The 19610-nt window shown below is 38.1% G+C and overlaps 2 protein-coding genes across 3 annotated transcripts; both read right to left on the bottom strand.

Moving 5' to 3' along the window:
• Nucleotides 1–5344: 5344 nt before the first annotated feature.
• Nucleotides 5345–8669, bottom strand: LOC112054653 (glutathione S-transferase 2-like). The gene is made up of 4 exons (XM_052887446.1): nt 8398–8669; nt 6766–6933; nt 6209–6351; nt 5345–5576 (listed from the first exon to the last, which is right to left on the bottom strand). Exons 1-4 carry the CDS (start codon nt 8528–8530, stop codon nt 5406–5408), a joined length of 615 nt encoding a protein of 204 aa, XP_052743406.1. The 5' UTR covers nt 8531–8669; the 3' UTR covers nt 5345–5405.
• Nucleotides 8670–11196: 2527 nt separating this feature from the next.
• Nucleotides 11197–18128, bottom strand: LOC112054652 (glutathione S-transferase 2). 2 transcript variants are annotated; one of them, XM_024094500.2, is made up of 5 exons: nt 17969–18128; nt 13896–14032; nt 12813–12980; nt 12317–12459; nt 11197–11448 (listed from the first exon to the last, which is right to left on the bottom strand). In XM_024094500.2, the coding sequence occupies exons 2-5, from the start codon at nt 14026–14028 to the stop codon at nt 11278–11280; spliced, it is 615 nt and encodes a 204-aa protein (XP_023950268.2). In that variant the 5' UTR covers nt 14029–14032; nt 17969–18128; the 3' UTR covers nt 11197–11277. The 2 variants fall into 2 exon arrangements, with proteins under 2 accessions (XP_023950268.2, XP_023950267.2); XM_024094499.2 differs by having other exon boundaries at nt 13896–14035; nt 17969–18121.
• Between the last annotated feature and the right edge of the window lie 1482 nt (nt 18129–19610).

The raw sequence follows: 19610 nt of genomic DNA, 5'->3' as shown, positions 1-19610 counted from the left end.
AGAATTTCGGTTGCACCGCTATTGGTTGAATTTTGTCTATTTCACTGCACGAGATTATCTCGTTCTAATTATCTATAATCGTTATAATTATTTATATCATGTACTTATTAAACTGTAACAGGTCCAATTCTGTACATTGAAGATATTTTGAAATTATTTGTTGTAAGGCATTATTGACACGGAAGCCAAAAATGTTTCTTTTTATTTTTTGTCTGTCTGTCCGTGTTTTTGTTGACAAGGCATCACACTGAAACTAGTGAATAAATCCAAATGAAACTTGGCACGATTTGAGATCATAATACAAAGGTTACAGGACACTGTAGCGAAAATAAAATCCAATGGGGGTTAAATAGGGGTTAAAAGTTTGTATGGAAAGTCCTTCGTGATTCCTTCAAGTGCAAAAATAGAAACGATATAGTAGCTGTCGCAAAAACTATTAATTTTGAGAGACTATTTAAAACACAAAATGCATTTTATTACAAGTAGACTTTCGACCGTTTTCAATAACCTAACCACGGATAGCTATTCTCGATTATCAGTAACAGTGAAACTATCTTTACATACTTAGTAAACTATCTGTCAGTAGGTTATTAAAAAGCAGATAAAAACGGAAAGATAGATTTTCTTAACTTTAGTAAACGAAATGGCGGATAGATAGGTATCCTCGATTATCAGTAACAGTCAAACTCTCTTTACATAGTAAAACTATCTGTCAGTAGGTTATTGAAAATCAGATAAAAACAGAAAAATAGATTTTCTTAACTTTAGTAAACGAAATGGCGGATAGATAGGTATCCTCGATTATCAGTAACAGTCAAACTCTCTTTACATAGTAAAACTATCTGTCAGTAGGTTATTGAAAATCAGATAAAAACAGAAAAATAGATTTTCTTAACTTTAGTAAACGAAATGGCGGATAGATAGGTATCCTCGATTATCAGTAACAGTCAAACTCTCTTTACATAGTAAAACTATCTGTCAGTAGGTTATTGAAAATCAGATAAAAACAGAAAAATAGATTTTCTTAACTTTAGTAAACGAAATGGCGGATAGATAGGTATCCTCGATTATCAGTAACAGTCAAACTCTCTTTACATAGTAAAACTATCTGTCAGTAGGTTATTGAAAAGCAGATAAAAACAGAAAGATAGATTTTCTTAACTTTAGTAATCGAAATGGCGGATAGATAGGTATCCTCGATTATCAGTAACAGTCAAACTCTCTTTACATAGTAAAACTATCTGTCAGTAGGTTATTGAAAATCAGATAAAAACAGAAAAATAGATTTTCATAACTTTAGTAAACGAAATGGCGGATACATAGGTTATTGAAGAACTTTGAACGGAAAAGGTTATTATTTCGGAAGAAAACATTATATTTAAAATGTTGGAAACTGCGAATAATTGGAAGAGAGCTGACTTCTTGGAGAGAGTCACGAATCATGATAGAAAAGGAAAAGGAAGAGAAAAGAAGAAAGACAGACAACAAGACAACAATGTTTCCCATGTTAGGTTGAAAGGCGGGTACTCGGAAAACAGGGCGACAGGAGGGTATTTAGCCGGTAAGAGTCCGGCACTGTCTAACTCAGCTAGGTGTCCATGAGGATTTCCCCTTCTGTATACGGAAAAAAAGATAGATTATTGAAAACGGTCGTTGGTTTACAAGCACTTTTAAAACGTCACGGTTGACTTTGCGAATACCGAGTACCTACTGTGATTTATTCGTACTAATAACAAATAGCGACAACCACGCAGTTCCTATTAGTACATGCGATAACGCCGGTTGAGCACTGTATGGGATACCGCAGTGTTTCAATAACTATTTATTGGTATTGGTAGAGCGCGGGTCACTGACTTTGCCGTACCAAAAATCAGCGAAAGCCTATCACAGTTAGACCTTCCTAAATTTATATGTATTTGACTAAATCTATCATCATTATCAACCCATATTCTACTCACTGCGGAGCTCGAGTCTCCTCTCAGAATCAGAGGGGTTAGGCCAATAGTTCACCACGCTGGCCCAATGCGGATTGGCAGACTTTACATACTCAGAATTAAGAAAATTCTCTGATATGCAGGTTTCCTTACGATGTTTTTCCTTCACCGTTTGAGACACGTGATATTTAATTTCTTAAAATGCACACAACTGAAAACCTACTTTGGTATTAAATAGTGACATTGTGTGTATTTCATCATCATCATCGTCGTATCAGCCGATGGACATCCACTGCAGGACATAGGCCCTTTGTAAGGACGTCCAAACATCACGATACAGAGCCATCTGCTAACCCTGCGACTCGCTTGATGTCGTCAGTCCACCTGGTGGGGGGTCGACCAACACTGAGTTTTCACTGCAGAGTCGCCATTCCAGCACCTTGGGACCCATCGACTCTTCAAATTATGTGCCCCGCCCATTGCCACTTCAGAGATACTCCAAGCATAGCTCTTTCCATCGCCCGCTGTGTGACTCTGAGAGCCTTCTTATTGTATTGCATATATTTATTTATTTGTTTGGACAATTGAGGATATGCCCCTGTAGTCAAGTGCGATCGAAAACGGTTTTTTTTTATTCTCTACAAGTTAGCCCTTGACTACAATCTCACCTGATGGTAAGTGATGATGCAATCTAAGATGGAAGCAGGCTAACTTGTTAGGAGTAGGGTGAAATCCACACTCCTAATATGGGCACACACACTCTGAATCGAAGGTAGAGGTCATATCCACTGGGCTATCACGGCTGAGGATTTTCCTTATTCTCTATGTGTGTATAGTCTGCCAATCCGTATTTGGCTAGCGTGGTTAGACTATTAACTCACTCATAGTGAGAGGAAACTCGTACTCAACAGTGAGCCGAATATGAGTTGTTAATGATGAAAATGAGGTAGTTCTGGCTAACGCTGGCTATTGGTCTAATATGATTACAAATTTAGCATCATACTCAGTAATGCTTATTAGTTATTAAGATCCAATGTCTAATTGCAAAATCTTAATACCTAATTGCAATAATTAAAATGATGGATCGATTAGATTTGTATAGTGTTTAAACTTAGTCACATAACTACTAGCTTTTGCTCTTGGCTTTGTCCATGATAGTCTAGATTTTGTCAATCAATGTACATTAGTTGATTGAGATGCTAGCTAATTATTCCTAGAAATGAGTGCTTTTTTATTCGCGTTTTTAATCGCGTAATAAAAAAAAGATTAGATATTTTTTGAAGTCAGTTAGACTTCAAAAAAATCTAATCTTTTTTTATTACCCGATTACGCGAAGACGCCTAAACCGATTTGAAAAATTCTTTTTTCGTTTGAGAATGTATGCGTTTCAGTTGGTCCCATAGTAATCATGTAAGGATCTGATGATGGGATCCTGGAGAAATCGAGGGGAACTTTCGAATATTATAGGGACAACTAGTGGACATTAACAACTAGTGCGTTTGTTAATGTTTTCATTAAGTATTTTAACGCACTACAATTCAATGTAGGTCTGGTGTCATTCTGATGATGGAGCCGAAGCACAGATGAGGGAACTCCTCATCGATTCACAGCAGTTACCTTGTGTGGACTTGATTTATTTGTGTCGAAACAACGATGTTACCATGGAAATGAGCGATGTCACATCGCTGTAACTTTACAGAATGCATGAGCTGATAACCTACTAGTTTTTATAATACTCGAACCTTACATATAGATAGCGTTTTGAAGGAAAATTCAAAGTTTTATGATCTCTTATTAACCGATTTCATTTTAGTTCTTATGCTAACTAATACCGATAGGATTCCTTTGAGCATCACTGCAAATAATAATAATTCTTATGTATCTACAATAAATACAACGCGTGTAAGAATTATTTTTTTTATTTTTATATTTAAAGCGTGATTTTTCCAGTACCTACTTCTTACCTAGTACTTCTTTTTCAAGTTTTATGACTACATTATAAAACTCTTATATTGTATTAAGCTTCTTACAGCTAAAAAAGACATATATTTACTTTTGATAATGTTGAAAAATATGCAATATTATCTATACTAATTTTATAAATGCGAAAGTTAGTCTGTCTGTTATCTGTTCACGGCAATACAACTTAACCGATCATGATGAATTTTCATATTATGATAAATGGGATTTTGTAGCAAAACATAGGGTAGTTTTTGATGATAAAAATAAAAGGGAGTGAAATAGTGGTTGAAAGTTTGTATGGAAAGTCCTTAATTTTTAGAGTTACAGTTTTAAAAATTTGTTCGTAAATCATAAAAGAAAATACGAAATATAATGTGATTCAAGAATTTTTAAAAATCAACCCTTAAAGTGGTGAAGTAGGGGCTCAAACTTTATATTGATTGCCACGCGGATGAAGTCGCAGGCGTCTGTTAGTTATTATTATAAGCTCTCATAAACAGCCTTCACGTGTCGTAGATTTAAGCCCGTCACAGACTTAGCTATAATATATTTTAATATGCCTTAATATAATATATATTACCTATAGCAAGCCACCACAAACTGAGAAATGTATATTTTGACTTCAGTTTCATAGATGATACATTATGTTCAGTTTTATGACGATCGTCCTAGTGTTCTCACGCATTTTGTAGGATTTTGTAATAAAGGGTATTGTTATTTCAAAATATTAACTGTTATTATGAATAATTCAACAAGCACATTGTTAATGGACTTAATAGACAGTTCTTCAGAAGACAATTCCGACGCTGCCTTCGATGTGTTGATATTTGATTCGATATGTATAGTTGCCCTGTCAGTTTTACACATCTATTGTATTGGTTATTTCATCATTCAAAATCATCACAGTGTCCGAATTGACTGCGAGCATCAGTTGCTCAGCTTACCTGAAAATTTAAATAATAGAGAGTTTTAACTACCAATAAAACTTACCTATTATTTTTTCATCAATGTCCGGAATCCATCTTGAGAGAAGCACTCGTCTTTCCTTGCCGGATATCAGCTGTTATTACCTCTCCAATGGTGGCGCCCCCTTGCCCTTGAGGTGATAACAGCTGAAATCCGACAAGGAAAGACGAGAGTATAAAGATAAATGTGTTACGAGTGATGACGTACTCAATGTGCCAAACCCATGACAATTCCGCGACGCTTTGAGGCCCATCTAACGATCTACGATCGATGATCTACCTACTGTATGATATCCACCAGGCACCGGATGACATTTGTTACATAGAATCTCAATTTCGTAAATGTCAACTAACATACGTCAAAGCGTAAGTGAAGGCTAATTGCCTTCACTTACGCTTTGACGTACGCAGCAGCTTTCAGCTGCATACATAGATAAAACGCTATACTAAATAGCAATTCGAACAAAAAATGGAGTAAATAAAAAAGCTTTTATCCAACAACATAACATATATAATAAGGTACACAATATGAGACGTAATGCCACTAAAAGTCTGCCTTGGGTGCTTTGTCAGCAAACGCCTTGACCTTGGGGATAGCGTATACTGTATCCTGTAGCTTTTTGAAGCTGGGATACTTCTCATCGAGATCTGGCACTTGCAATTGCTTCTTGAAGCAATCGTACATGCCCGCGAATAAGAAGTCTGCCCAGGTTAACTGAAAAACAAATTTATTGATATTGAAAAAAGTTACTAAAATTGTAATTCGTTTTCATAAGCTGACTCAGAAATTTTAAAATATACTTTTCAATCCTCTACGTTTATACTACTGAATCCTTAGTGCCTTAAAATTCCTCAGGTCCAGAAGAAGGAAGTCTTCGAACGGTGCGTGTTGCCAGTGATGAGTTACGGATCTGAGACTTGGTCGCTAACTATGGCCCACATAAGAAGGCTCAGAGTCACTTAGTGGACGATGGAGCGAGCTATGCTTGAAGTTTCTTTGCGTGATCGAATCAGAAATGAGGAGCTCCGCAGAAGAACCGACCAAAATGACCGACATAGCTCAGCGACTTGCGAAGTTGAAGTGGCAACGGGCAGGGCATATAGTTCGAAGAGCCGATGGACGTTGGGGTCCCAATTTGCTCCAGCACATTACACTGGCGGACATTAAGCGGTTTGCAGCGAGCCGCTGGAGACTCGAGACTCTTTTGTATGCAAGTCCATGCATAAGGCATGTTGCATACAAAAGAGTCTCGAGTATGGTATGGTATATAGGTACCTACATAATTATGTATGAATCTGTGTTTCAACAAATTATTATTCATGAATAAATTATTATTCATGAAATACCTTTCCAAGAGCCAAATGTCCGTTGTTCTTCTTGATGATCTCGTCCAACTTCTTCAGCGCGAAGGGATAGTAATTCTTCTCCAGCTCTGCCTGCATTTTCGCTTTTGCCTCTTCATTCTGTGCGTGGAAGACGGCACGGGCTTCTGCAGAAGTAAGGGTCAGTTATGCTATTAGTCAGGGATCCGTAGAACATTTTTTTCAGATCGTTTCAGAATAACGCGTAGCTGAGCTGTCAGCCCCGACGGTCAGCGTCCGGTCAGCGTGATTCTAAAACCAGCCTTATCTAGGTATTTTACTTATCTAGGTACTTTCTTCCGGAGTAGTTTTAAAATCTGTCATATTATATCTCTTACTCTTAATACATTCATTAACAGCAAATGATGTTTAGAAAAAAATTGTGATTTTCAAAAGGAAAAAAGATGGAAATAATATAGGTACTTTTAGTACATCTTCTAAAAAAATTTAACGTATCTAGTTATCATTTACTCACGGACAAAGTCGCGGACGTTCGATAGTTTGATAAAAAACGAATATTACTATATTGTTAGAATATTTACTTGTACGAATGTCGGTATAGAACTCAACGCTCTGATCGATCTCGAAGTCTTCCTCGATGTCCTTCCCGCTGAGTCCGTACTTGCGGCCGAGGTAGCGCACCACGGCCGAACTCTGCGCGTACTTCTTGCCGTCGATCTCCAGGATTGGCATTTGGCCGAAAGGCATCTCTAAAAAGTAAACAAACCCTTTAAAGTACTTACTGTACTCTGCCATGTTTTGCATGTTTGCTGCATGCATGAGAAATAAGTTTTTTTATTCTGTACAAGTTTGCCCTTGACTACAATCTCACCTGATGGTAAGTCACGATGCAATCTAAGATGGAAGCGGGCTAACTTGTTAGGAGTAGGATGACAAAAAACTTCAATCAGCCCAGCCGGGGATAAAACCCAGGACCTCCGTCTTGTAAGTCCACTGCGCATACCACTGCGCCACGGAGGCCGTCGTTTCCTGTAGGATGGTGCGGGGGACAGTTCGATTCACTCTTGAAAGTTTGCCGTGTTTCAGCGAATAGTAATAGTAGTATTAGTATTATGAAAGTCTAACCGACCGACCCTTATCCATGCTATCTGAAAAACACTTTAATTACGTTTATTACAATAAAAACTGACGCAAGAAATAGATGAAAACAATCTTTGTCTGCTAATTATGTTATCTCGGTGTTTGATTCTAAACATGAGTCACTACTCACTACGTCCGGTAGATCATATTTTCGTTTTTGCAATCATCTAACACTATTTAGTTAGTCACAATGCTTTGTGTCCGTCATCATTCGTCGTCGTCATCAACCCATATTCGGCTCACTGCTGAGCTCGAGTCTCCTCTCAGAATGAGAGGGGTTAGGCCAATAGTCCACCACGCTGGCCCAATGCGGATTGGCAGACTTCACACACGCAGAGAATGAAGATAATTCTCTGGTATGCAGGTTTCCTCACGATGTTTTCCTTCACCGATTGAGACACGTGATATTTAATTTCTTAAAATGCACACAACTGAAAAGTTGGAGGTGCATGCCCCGGACAGGATTCGAACCCACACCCTCCGGAATCGGAGGCAGAGGTCATATCCACTGGGCTATCACTGCTCTTCCGTCATCATTACATTACATAAATTGTGTGTGTAAATTCCTCAGGTGCTTGTAATTTCACCGGCTAATATAACGGTAACTTCCTAATGGTACACAGCAATGCTGATTTATGGCAGGAATGACCATCTCATTGCCGTTGAGATATCTTGCTTCAGGTTTAGCTTAATCTGCGCGAACATTGCTGCTGGTTCTGCAAAGTTCTATTCAAAAAAGATATATTTTGGTTTTTCTTATTAGTATAATGTTATTAACAACCCGTATTTGGCTCACTGTCGATTACGATTCTCCTCTCAGAATGAGCGGGGTTAGCCTAATACGCTGGCCAAATGAGGATTAGCAGACTTCACATAGATAGAGGATTAAAAAAACTCTCAGGTATGCAGATTTCCTCACGATGTTTATTCATCGTTTGAGGCACGTGATATTTATTTTTTTTAAAGTTGGAGATGCATACCCTAGATCGGATTCGAATCTACATCCTCCGGATCAATATCCATTGGACTATCACGGCATTTGGTATAGTGTAGATATATTCATTTTTACTTACTGGGTTTAATTTCTGGCCATTCCTCGCTAGTCACCCTGCGGTCTTCAAACTCCTCGCCTCCATAAGCCAGCAGGAGACGGATCCCTTCACCGAGCGCCTTCAGGGGGAAGTAGTAGACTGTGGTCTTCGGCATTGTACTGCTATTAAAGTTATTTTTTTTATTACATAATTGTCCAATCAAGCCTTACCTTGAAGGTATAAATATCACCCATCTTCTACGACTAAAGCAGGGTACAGAAGTTAAAGGCCAATTTCAATCGGCAATTTTTAATTTAATTAAAACCTCAATTTTCAGAAGCCGGACTTATTTCTTGCTATATTTTTTTGCCCCTTTTTTTAAAAAGAATATTTGCCATTTCCAATTCATTTAAATATGACCAATATTTCCATTCCCCTCCAACTAGTCTGGAAAGACTGTATTAGGAATGGGTACGACCATAGTGCAACGGGACGAAGATCAAACCACCACCCTTCGGTGATGAGCACGACCGCTTTACCGTTGAGCTATTGACGCTCTAAAATTATAATTATTATATTAGAATTACACTGAAAATTCATGGTGAATGCCTTCTAGACTATTTTCGTACCCACTCCTAACAAGGTGTAATTGGAGATGAACAGAAATATTGGTTATAAAAAATATATCGCATATATTTTTCTGGCCCCAATCGAGTTCTGGAATCATCATGATTCATCACAATTTATACCTGACTTCAATATGTCAGCATCTGTGTTTCTTTAACGATGCGTTTAAATTGTACTTACTGACGGCCTCCGTGGCGCAGTGGTATATGCGGTGGATTTACAAGACGGAGGTCCTGGGTTCGATCCCTGGTTGGGCCGATTGAGGTTTTCTTAATTGGTCCAGGTCTGGCTGATGGGAGGCTTCGGCTGTGGCTAGTTACCACCCTACCGACAAAGACGTACCGCCAAGCGATTTAGCGTTCCGGTACGATGTCGTGTAGAAACCGAAAGGAATGTGGAATTTCATCCTCCTCCTAACAAGTTAGCCCACTTTCATCTTAGAATGCATCATCCATCAGGTGATATTGTAGTCAAGGGCTAACTTGTAAAGAATAAAAAAAAAACTGATACTCAATTACGTACCCACTTCCTGTTGCAGAACGAATACGAACGTACAATAGATATTATGAAGTTGTTTCCAGAAGAGTTATTCTAACAACAATAAACTTGAAACCTCAATAGTTCCACTAGTATGAAGGATCTGAATTTAATCTAAATGATTTTTGGTACGATAACCACCCATTTATATAGGTAACTTCAATGCCACGAATTTATCTGGCCCATAGCGAATATCGCTGTTATCACATGTTTGATGTTTAGCGTTTTCACAATGAGATTATGTATTTTCGTTAGTTCCAGCTTTCGCCACCGGGTCAGATAACTTAGCCTGTCATCATCACCATCACCATTATCATTATTGTCATCGTCAACGTCTTCATTACACCGATACTAAATAAACACAAAACTATGAATATGAAATCACGTAGAAGTTTGTACTTGATAATGCTGATACGGAGAATTTTGCGAGGTAACCGACCCACCTTTTTTTTTCTGTTTTTTTTTTTTATTTTATTTATTTAATCTACCTGTGTGAACGGCTGCTCTGGCGGAAGGATCGAATCGTGAAGCCGGTTGATCAACCGCGATTAGGGGATGCTTTCGATTCACTGTGGCTAAGATTTGGAATGATCTACGAGTATCATCTCCAATTTGTATACAGTTACAGGGTAAGATTGTTAGCGAAGCAATTTTGAAATACAAAGTGAGAATTTTTTGCATTATTTTTCAAATAGAAGCAGTACGATTTATTTACAACAATATATGAAGATAATTCCATAAAAGTATATAAATACGACCGATACTACGATATTTTAACTGTTTACTATGGCTCTTGCGCAATACTTGGTTACTGTATCACTGTTTGGGGAGGCAGCTATAAAAAATCAATATTGAGTATTGAGAGAGCCCAAAGGGCCATCTTAAAAGTTATGACTTACAAACCCTACAGATACTACTTAAGAGTTATACAAGGATTGCAATGTGCTTACAGTTCGTCAAATTTATATTATTCAAACTGTTTTACGGAAACATAATAATCTAAATAAAAGAAGATCTCACATAGTATTTAAATTTTATATTTCTAGTTCCAGAATCTATAACAAGTTAAACAAAATCATCAACATCTATCCTCTCACTATTATACATTGTAAAACTATTTGTTGTGTTTGCCAAATGAAAATCTTTCTTAATATTGCACCAATGCACTGTCCAAGTGTCCACGGAATACGAAGCATTCTTCGCCAACACCACATTTCGAAGGCGTATAGCAATACCGATCAGCTGATTTGATAGTTCCAAGTCTCAGCTGCATACGTAAATAAAACGTTTTCATCATCATCATCATCATTATCAGCCAATGGACGTCTACTGCTGGACATGGGCCTCTTGCATGGACTTCCAAACATCCAGCGGCTCCCTGCAACCTGCCTGATGTCTTCGGTCCAGTTAGTGGGGGGTCAATCAACACTGCGCTTTCCGGTGCCGGGTCGGTTAGGACCCCAACGTTCATTGGGTCTTCGAACTATGTGGCCTGCCCATTGCAACTTCAGCTTCGCAACTCGCTGAGCTATGTCAGTGACTTAGGTTCGTCTGCGGATCTCCTCATTTCTGATTCGGTCACGCAGAGAAACTCCAAGCATAGCTCGCTCCATCGCTCGCCGAGTGACTTTGAGCCACTACTTTATAATAAATAGCAATTCAAACAAAAAAACTGAGTAAATAAAAAAAATCTTTAATCAAACAACATAACATGTATAACAAGATATTATATAGTAAGGTACACAATATGAGAAGTATTTAATAGTCTGCTTTAGGTGCTTTGTCAGCAAACGCCTTGACCTTGGGGATAGCGTATACTGTGTCCTGTATCTTCTTGAAGCTGGGATACTTCTCATCAAGATCTGGCACTTGCAGTATCTTCTTGAAGCAATCGTACATGCCCGCGAATAAGAAGTCTGCCCAAGTCAACTGAAAAACAAATTTATTGATATTAAAAAAGTTACTAAAAATTCTAATTCATCTTGAATTGGACGGCCGCGTGGCGCAGTTGGTAGTGACCCTGCTTTCTGCATCCACGGCCGTGGGTTCGATTCCCACAACTGGAAAATATTTGTGTGATGGGCATGGGTGTTTTCCAGTGTCTGTGTGTATTTATACATTATATAAGTATTTATATGTAGTATATAATTGTATATTAATATTATAATATCAACTATCTTAGCACCCATAACACAAGCTACTCTGTATGCTTACTTTGGGGCTAGATAGTGATGTGTATTGTTTAAGTATATTTATTAACTATTTCAAGAGCTGACTCACAGCTCTTGAAACATACTCTTGGATCCTCTATACCAATACTCTTGAATCCTCACTTCTCTGAGTGATAAGCTACGTATCTGAGACTTGGTCGCTATCTATGGGTCATATAAAAAGGCTCAAAGTCACTCTTAGCGGATAATGAGACAAGCTATGCATGGAGTTTATCTGCGTAATCGAATCAGAAATGAGAACATCCATAGAAAAACCAAAGTCACCGACATGGCGCAAAAAGTGGCAATGGGCAAGCCACATATTTCAAAGAGCCGATTGACGTTGGGGTGCCAAAGTTCTGGAATGGCAACCTGCACTGGATAGCGCAGTAGGTCGACCCACCACTCGGTGAACCGAGAACATCAAGCAGCTTGCAGGGAGCCGCTGGATGCTGGCGGCTCGAGTCCATGCAAGAGCTTTATGTTCAGCAGTGGACGTCCATCGGCTGTTAATGATGATGATGATTCCCGCAGGAACTATGCAGGTGAAATCACAAGACGTAATAAGTATTTAATTCATAAAATACCTTTCCAAGAGCCAAATGTCCGTTGTTCTTCTTGATGATCTCATCCAACTTCTTCAGCGCAAAGGGATAGTAATTCTTCTCCAGCTCTGCCTGCATCCTCGCTTTCGCTTCTTCATTCTGCTCGTGGAAGACAGCACCGGCTTCTGCAGATATTAGTTGAGAGTTAGTAATGCTTTATTCATCATTACCACTATAGACCTCCGCAAAGCCAGGCCTTGCTATTTATAGAAAAAGATTTTAACCATAAACTCACCACACTCAAAAACTCACTTCTGTTTAACTGGTCAAAATACTACACATTCATGTGCCTAATGAGACCTCAAGGTAAGCAGTGCCTTTGTGCATTGAAAAGCTCATGTTTTCCTTCTTATTATAGTTGTCCTCTTATTATAGCATCGGCTAGTAAGGTATACCTATTCGTACCATGCCTGGCGACCTGCGACTTACGCAGACGAAGTCGCAGGAGTTCATTAGTTTGATAAAAAACGATATTTACTTGTGCGAATGTCGGTATAGAACTCAACGCTCTGATCGATCTCGAAGTCTTCCTCGATGTCCTTCCCGCTGAGTCCGTACTTGCGGCCGAGGTAGCGCACCACGGCCGAACTCTGCGCGTACTTCTTGCCGTCGATCTCCAGGATTGGCATTTGGCCGAAAGGCATCTCTGGAAATGTAAACATACCCTTTAAAGTACTTACTGTACACTCTGATGGCACCTTGTGGTTGCACCATGCATGAGAAATAAGGTAGGTACTAATTTAAACATAAAAGGAAGGTCACTCATCACGAAATCATAGCAATGAGGTTTATTAATCAATGGCAGAGAGGTTTATAGTTAGTAAACGTCCTTTAAGAACGGATTTTTCAAGAGGGTCACATTAAGATTTGCGTACAATACCAAAACATTGATGCAAGAAATAGATAAATCTTTTAAAGGGGTTCTGTCTGTTAATTATGTTATCTCGGTAAATAATTCGAAACATGAGTCACTACGTCGTTTAGACCATATTTTCGTTTTTGCAATCATGGTTTTTTAGATAGTCACACTGCTCTGTGGTCATCATATATACAAGTTTCAGATGCCTGTAATTTTAACAGCAACAATACCAGCATACTTCCTTATGAGCCACAGTAATGCTAATTGTTGAGGAATAACCTTGTCGATATTATCTTGCTTCAAGTATTGCTTGATCTGCGCGATAATTTCAGAAATTGTGATGTTCTCTTTTGGTTTTTCAAAGTTATTTTCAAAGAAGAGATATGTTTCTCATATTATTAAAGTGTCATTAACAACCCGTGTTTGTCTCACGAGTCTCCTCTCAGAATGAGAGGGGTTAGTCTAAAACGCTGGCCCAATGCATTGGCAGATTTCACACAGAGAATTAAGAAAATTCTCAGTTATGCAGATTTCTTCACGATGTTTATTCACTGTTTGTGGCACGTGATAGTTAATTTTTAAAAGTTAGATGTGCAAGCTCTGGATCGGATTCCAATCTATACGCCCTCTGAATCGAAGGCGGAGGCGATATCCACTGGGATATCGGAGCTTTTGTGTGTAGATAGATTAATCTTTACTTACTGGGCTTCATTTCTGGCCATTCTTCCTTAGCCACCCTGCGGTCTTCGAACTCCTCGCCTCCATAAGCCAGCAGGAGACGGATCCCTTCACCGAGCGCCTTCAGGGGGAAGTAGTAAACTGTGGTTTTCGGCATTGTACTGCTATTAAAGATATTTTTTTTAATTACATAATTGTCCAATCAAAATCCTTGAACACCCATCTCAAACCAGAATTTAACCTACAATATCCTACGACTAAAGAAGGGTACAGAAGTTAAAGGGCAATTTCAATCGACTTTTTTTTTAATTTAATTAAAACCTCAATTCTTAGGAGGCGGGCTTATTTCTTCATATCTTATTTTATTAAATAAATCTTTTAAATATGACCAATATTCCTATTCTTCTCCAACTAGTCGAGAAAGACTGTATTAGGAATGGGTTTTTTTTTATCCTTTATTCTTTACAAGTTAGCCCTTGACTACAATCTCACCTGATGGTAAGTGGTGATGCAATCTAAGGTGGAAGCGGGCTAACTTGTTAGGAGGAGAATGAAAATCCACACCCATTCGGTTTCTACACGACATCGTACCGGAACGCTAAATCGCTTGGCGGTACGTCTTTGCCAGTTTGCCAGTAGGGTGGTAACTAGCCACGGCCTAAGCCTCCCATCAGCCAAACTACGAAACGACAAAGGGCACGAAATAGTCCAACGGGGCGGATCGAGCCAACACTTCTGTCTGTCTGAGTCTGACCGCTTTACCTTTGAGTTATTGAGGCTCTAAAATTATAATTATCATAATATCACCAAAAATTTATGATTCGCATGCTAGACTATTATCGTACACAGTCTAAAAGAAATATTGGTCGTGTAATTAAATTGTATGGCAAATATTCTTTTAAATAAAAATTGGGTGATTTTTTAGCCCCAAACGAGTTCTGGGATCACCAGGATTCATCACAATTTATACCTGATTTCAATAGGAACGAGTATGTACCCTATAATCCGAACATCTGTGTTTCATTGACGATCCGTTTAAATTGTACTGACTTCCTGTTGTAGAATGAATACGAACGTACGATAGATAATATGATGTTGTTTCCGGAAGAGTTACTCTAACAACAATAAACTTGTAACCTCAATAGCTCGACTATTACGAAGGATCTGGATTTAATCTAAATGGTCTTTGTTATGATCAGCACCCATTGATATAGGTAACCTTAGTGCCACGAACTTATCTAGCCCGTTGAGGGTTTCGCTGTTGTCACATATTAAAATGTTTTACGAATTGGCGACAGCCGCGTTAGTTCATATACCTTTTGCGTTAGTTCAAACTTTTGCCACCGGGTTAGATAAGTTTGTGAATTGCCATCATCACCATCACCATTATTATATAAATGGATGGACGTCCACTGCAGAAAATGGGCCTTTTGTAGGGACTTCCACACATCCCGAGCCGTCTGCATCCAGCGACACGACTGATGTCGTCAGTCCACCTGGTGGGGGGGACAACACTACGCTTTATAGTGCGGGGTTACTATTCCAAGCACCTTGGGACACCAACGTCTATCAGCTCTTCGAACTATGTGCTCCGCGTGGATACTTCTAACACAAAGTTTTCGCCACTGCTGTTACCATCTCCACCCCTATTTATTTACCTATATACCAGATACATTATAGATGATACATTATATATTGAGATAGATACGCAACTCTTATTTCAGTTTAAAAAAGTTATGTACCGTGATCACTAGATGGCGCAATCTAATTAGATTTATTGGCTACCCATAGATGGCGTTCCCTCTACGAGTACAATTTATATTTTTAGTTGTAAGATTATTGCTGTTTGATTTCCTTAATTCTTATATATTATTAATGAAAAAAAAATTAATGTAAACATTTAATATTTCACTATATAATACTAATATACCTAAATAGTTAAAATAGCCAAATTTTATAAATATATAGTAATAAGGAAAACAAACTACAATAAACCTTCAAATATTAAAGGATTTTTAATCAAAGAAAAAAAAGAAGATCCTTATTATTCAACGATTTATTTTTTCTTTTGTGATTATGAAAATATCTTAATGCACTTCAGCAGCCTGATAACATTAGTGCACCAACTATGAATATTGACTTTTATGATTATAAATAACCACTGATAACATCTACACACTGGTCACCTTTAAGAACACGTAAAATTGCTGGCGACATTTTCGCCACGCCGTTTCGCGACACACCGGGCCGCCTTCTAAGCATAATTCCGATGGTGGTCGAGCATGTTCCATGGTTAATTATTAACTATGCACACCAACTCCACAAGTAATACCCATTTTAATCACTTATTTGTACCGATTACATCTTATTTTAATATTTTTCGTTCACCACTGTCACCAAGTTTTAAACAACATGTCATAATAGCAACAACAGAAAAAATTCAAAGACAGCTAAACTGTCATATTTGAAACTATATTTTTTTAAATTTTTATAGTTTGAACAGGAGTGATTAATCAAATAATGTGGCTTCATGCGTGCCATCTATATTGTGCCTGAGAAAACTTTGCTTAGGTTTTTGTACCGTGAGCGCTGGAGAGCAGCACTTCATACAAAATATTTTACGTAAAACTGTGCGGAAGTTTCACCCCCATGGATACAATGCTCAAGACTGATATTTTTCAAGTACCCACACATACATTAGATTTAAATTATTCTAGCTTAGTCTCCTTAAAAAAAACATAGCAAATATTTTTATTAAAGACAACTTAGCTACCTAACGATGATAGTGCCTGTGCATCGAATTTATGATACACGCTAAATTATCTAGATACTCGTATATTATCAGTAAATATTAAGCATCACCTCAAGTGTGGCTAAACTAAACAAACACACGTTAACTAACTGTAAATAATGTAGGTATCTAGGTATTAAATTATGATGATACCTACCATCATTAACATCAACCCATATTCGGCTCACTGCTGTGCTCGAGTCTCCTCTCAGAAATTCAGAATGAGAGGGGTTAGGCCATATAGGATATAGTCCACTTCACACACACACATAATTATGAAAATTCTCTGGTATGCAGGTTTCTTCAAGATGTTTTTCCTTCACCGTTTTGAGGCATGTGATATTTAATTTCTTAAAATGCACACAATTGAAAAAGTTGGAGGTGCATGCCCCGGACCGGATTCGAACACACACCTGAAAATCGGAGGCAGCGGTCATATCCACTGGGCTATCACGGCTCTTAGGTAGGTAAGTCCGATGCAATATTTATAACGATTCCGAACATCGTGATTCAGCTCAAAGCACAATTTAAGATTTTAGGTATCACCGGTTACGAAGGGGCGTGACGGCGAGGCACTACGCGCATGTACAACCACGCGTAGGGACAGCCGCACCTTATTTCAAAAATGTCATAAATATTGCATCCGATAATACAACGAGGAATGTTTATAAATTCACGTAGTAATTTAAGATTACAGTTTTTTTATTGTGCATTAAAAAAAAACAATTGTGTAAATTCCTATTATATGACGTGACGGGACAGTGTTTGTATTATTATTTTGTGGTAGAGGAAACTCCTCGAGCAGGTCCCAGGACTTGTGATATTGGGTGTACACAACAAAAACACAAACACACAAAATTGTTATAACTAGCCTACGTCCTGCCGTTCCCGTTCACGTAAAGTATAAGCTATAACACTCACAAATAACGTGGCTTTGTAATGGTAAAAGAATTTTCAAAATCGTGTCAGTAGAACCAGATATAACCCTAACTAATACGACAAACTTTACCTCTATAACATTAGTAAGTAAAGTATGTAAAAATATCATTTGTACTAGTTCATGATATAATAATTATTATCATTAACTCGTACAAAACAACTTCCTAAATTCCACTTAACCGCGAGAATGTTCTACGATATTATTATTCGTTTTCATCGTTAAAACACCGGCCGGCTTTTTCTGCGATAAAAATTATAGACTCCTGTCTTTCAAACTCAAACGCTCGTAGAAAAAAGTAAATAGTACATAGTGTAAATTTTAAATACATGCATAATATTACAGTAAACTGTAGACCTACTTCCTTACCTTTAGATGTGGAAAATCGATTAACAATCTCGCTGTGTTGTATCGGCGTGTCGTCTGCGTTGAGAATAACAAATGACTGGCTGTGCTACCAGGGGGGGCGGCTAGCTTGGCTCGAACGGTTTAGTTTGCAAATCAAATAGGCATTCGACCGAGCAACCGGCGCGCGCGCCGTCTGTGGCCTTGAATGCATTCGTCACATTGATATACTAAAGACTAAAGAAAAGATGTTTTTTTTTTTATTCTTTTACAAATTAACCCTTGACTACAATCTCACCTGATGGTAAGTCATGATGCAATCTAAGAAGGAAGCGGGCTAACTTGTCAGGAGGAAGATGAAAACCCACACCCCTTTCGGTTTCTACACGGCATCGTACTGGAACGCTAAATCGCTTGGCGTACCGCCAGTAGGTCTTTGCCGGTAGGGTGGTAACTAGCCATGGCTGAAGCCATGAGCTTCAGCCATGGCTAGAAAACCTCAATTGACCCAGCCGGGGATCGAACCCAGGACCTCCGTCTTGTAAATCCACCGCGCATCCCACTGCGCCACGGGGGCCGTCAAAAATATGGTTATAAATTGTACAGCTAATAATGTCAGTTTGCCCGGAAGCTTTGGTCTCAATAACGGTCTGACAATTAGAGACATGACATCCTGTATAACTACTCGTATACTTTTGATAATGTTAAAAATATGCAATTATTAGCTGACCGCGCGGTTTCACCAGCGTGGTTCCCGTTCCTGTAGGAATACGGGGATAATATATAGCCTATAGCCTCCTTCGTCGATGAATTTGCTATCTAACACTAAAAGATTTTTTCAAATCGGAACATTAGTTCCTGAGATTAGAGCGTTCAAACAAACAAAAATCTCTTCAGCTTTATGATATTAGTATAGATAACCGCTCTAACTGCAATGCGTTGATTCATTCTGTCTCCGTATTTTGTCAAGTTTGGTTCATTCTATCTCCGTATTTTGTGAAGTTAACACAACTAAAGTCATTGTTGGTACATTTCAAATTCAGTGTACTTGCGTGCGTTATTTCGTGTAAAAATTGTTTCATTTTGGTTAATGTAAATTATTAATAAATAGATCTGGTGGCCTATTCACTAGTTTGGTCTTTGTTATCAACCTACATATACATACAGTATGTGGTTGACATTTCTCAATAGAAATGTCATCTACCTACTATATATTGAAATGTGTGAATTATTGAATATATATTGAATACCCATGACATTTGTTAGTGACGTTCCACCAATGTAAGACAAATTTTTATATCCACTTCCTGTATCTCCTAAGACAATATTATCTTAGTAAGCTGTTGTAAATATCATTCATAACGTGATGATTTAAGAAGATTACAATACATTATACATTAACCATAACAGGTATAGATTGACTATTTTTAAAACTACCTATGAATAAAACGACGAATGCACCTAATGAATATTTTTTTCAAAATACATTGAGTATATAAACGTGTTATCTATGGTTTAGTGTATCAATGTTCTAACCACAGACAGAGATGTTATTTCCATATGAGATAAAAAATATGATTTTTAAAACACTCTTGATAGCAAAAAGTATAATCACACGGTAGGTGCACCATAACTATAAGTTTACGTAGGTTTGAGGCACTAAAAA

Source organism: Bicyclus anynana, chromosome 19 (genome assembly GCF_947172395.1).
Source record: "Bicyclus anynana chromosome 19, ilBicAnyn1.1, whole genome shotgun sequence".
NCBI classification, from domain to species: Eukaryota; Metazoa; Arthropoda; class Insecta; order Lepidoptera; family Nymphalidae; genus Bicyclus; species Bicyclus anynana.
This window is presented reverse-complemented; position numbering and strand designations above follow the sequence as displayed.

Bases quoted from the DNA above. Each gene is read 5' to 3' on its own strand.
- LOC112054653 (XM_052887446.1), bottom strand. From the start codon at position 8,530: ATGCCGAAGACCACAGTCTACTACTTCCCCCTGAAGGCGCTCGGTGAA. The intron at 6,352-6,765 runs GTAAATATTCTA...TTACTTCTGCAG, and splicing joins CTATACCGACATTCGTACAA to AAGCCCGTGCCGTCTTCCAC. The intron at 5,577-6,208 runs GTATTTCATGAA...TTTGTTTTTCAG, and splicing joins GACATTTGGCTCTTGGAAAG to TTAACCTGGGCAGACTTCTT.
- LOC112054652 (XM_024094500.2), bottom strand. From the start codon at position 14,028: ATGCCGAAAACCACAGTTTACTACTTCCCCCTGAAGGCGCTCGGTGAA. The intron at 12,460-12,812 runs GTAAATATCGTT...TAATATCTGCAG, and splicing joins CTATACCGACATTCGCACAA to AAGCCGGTGCTGTCTTCCAC. The intron at 11,449-12,316 runs GTATTTTATGAA...TTTGTTTTTCAG, and splicing joins GACATTTGGCTCTTGGAAAG to TTGACTTGGGCAGACTTCTT.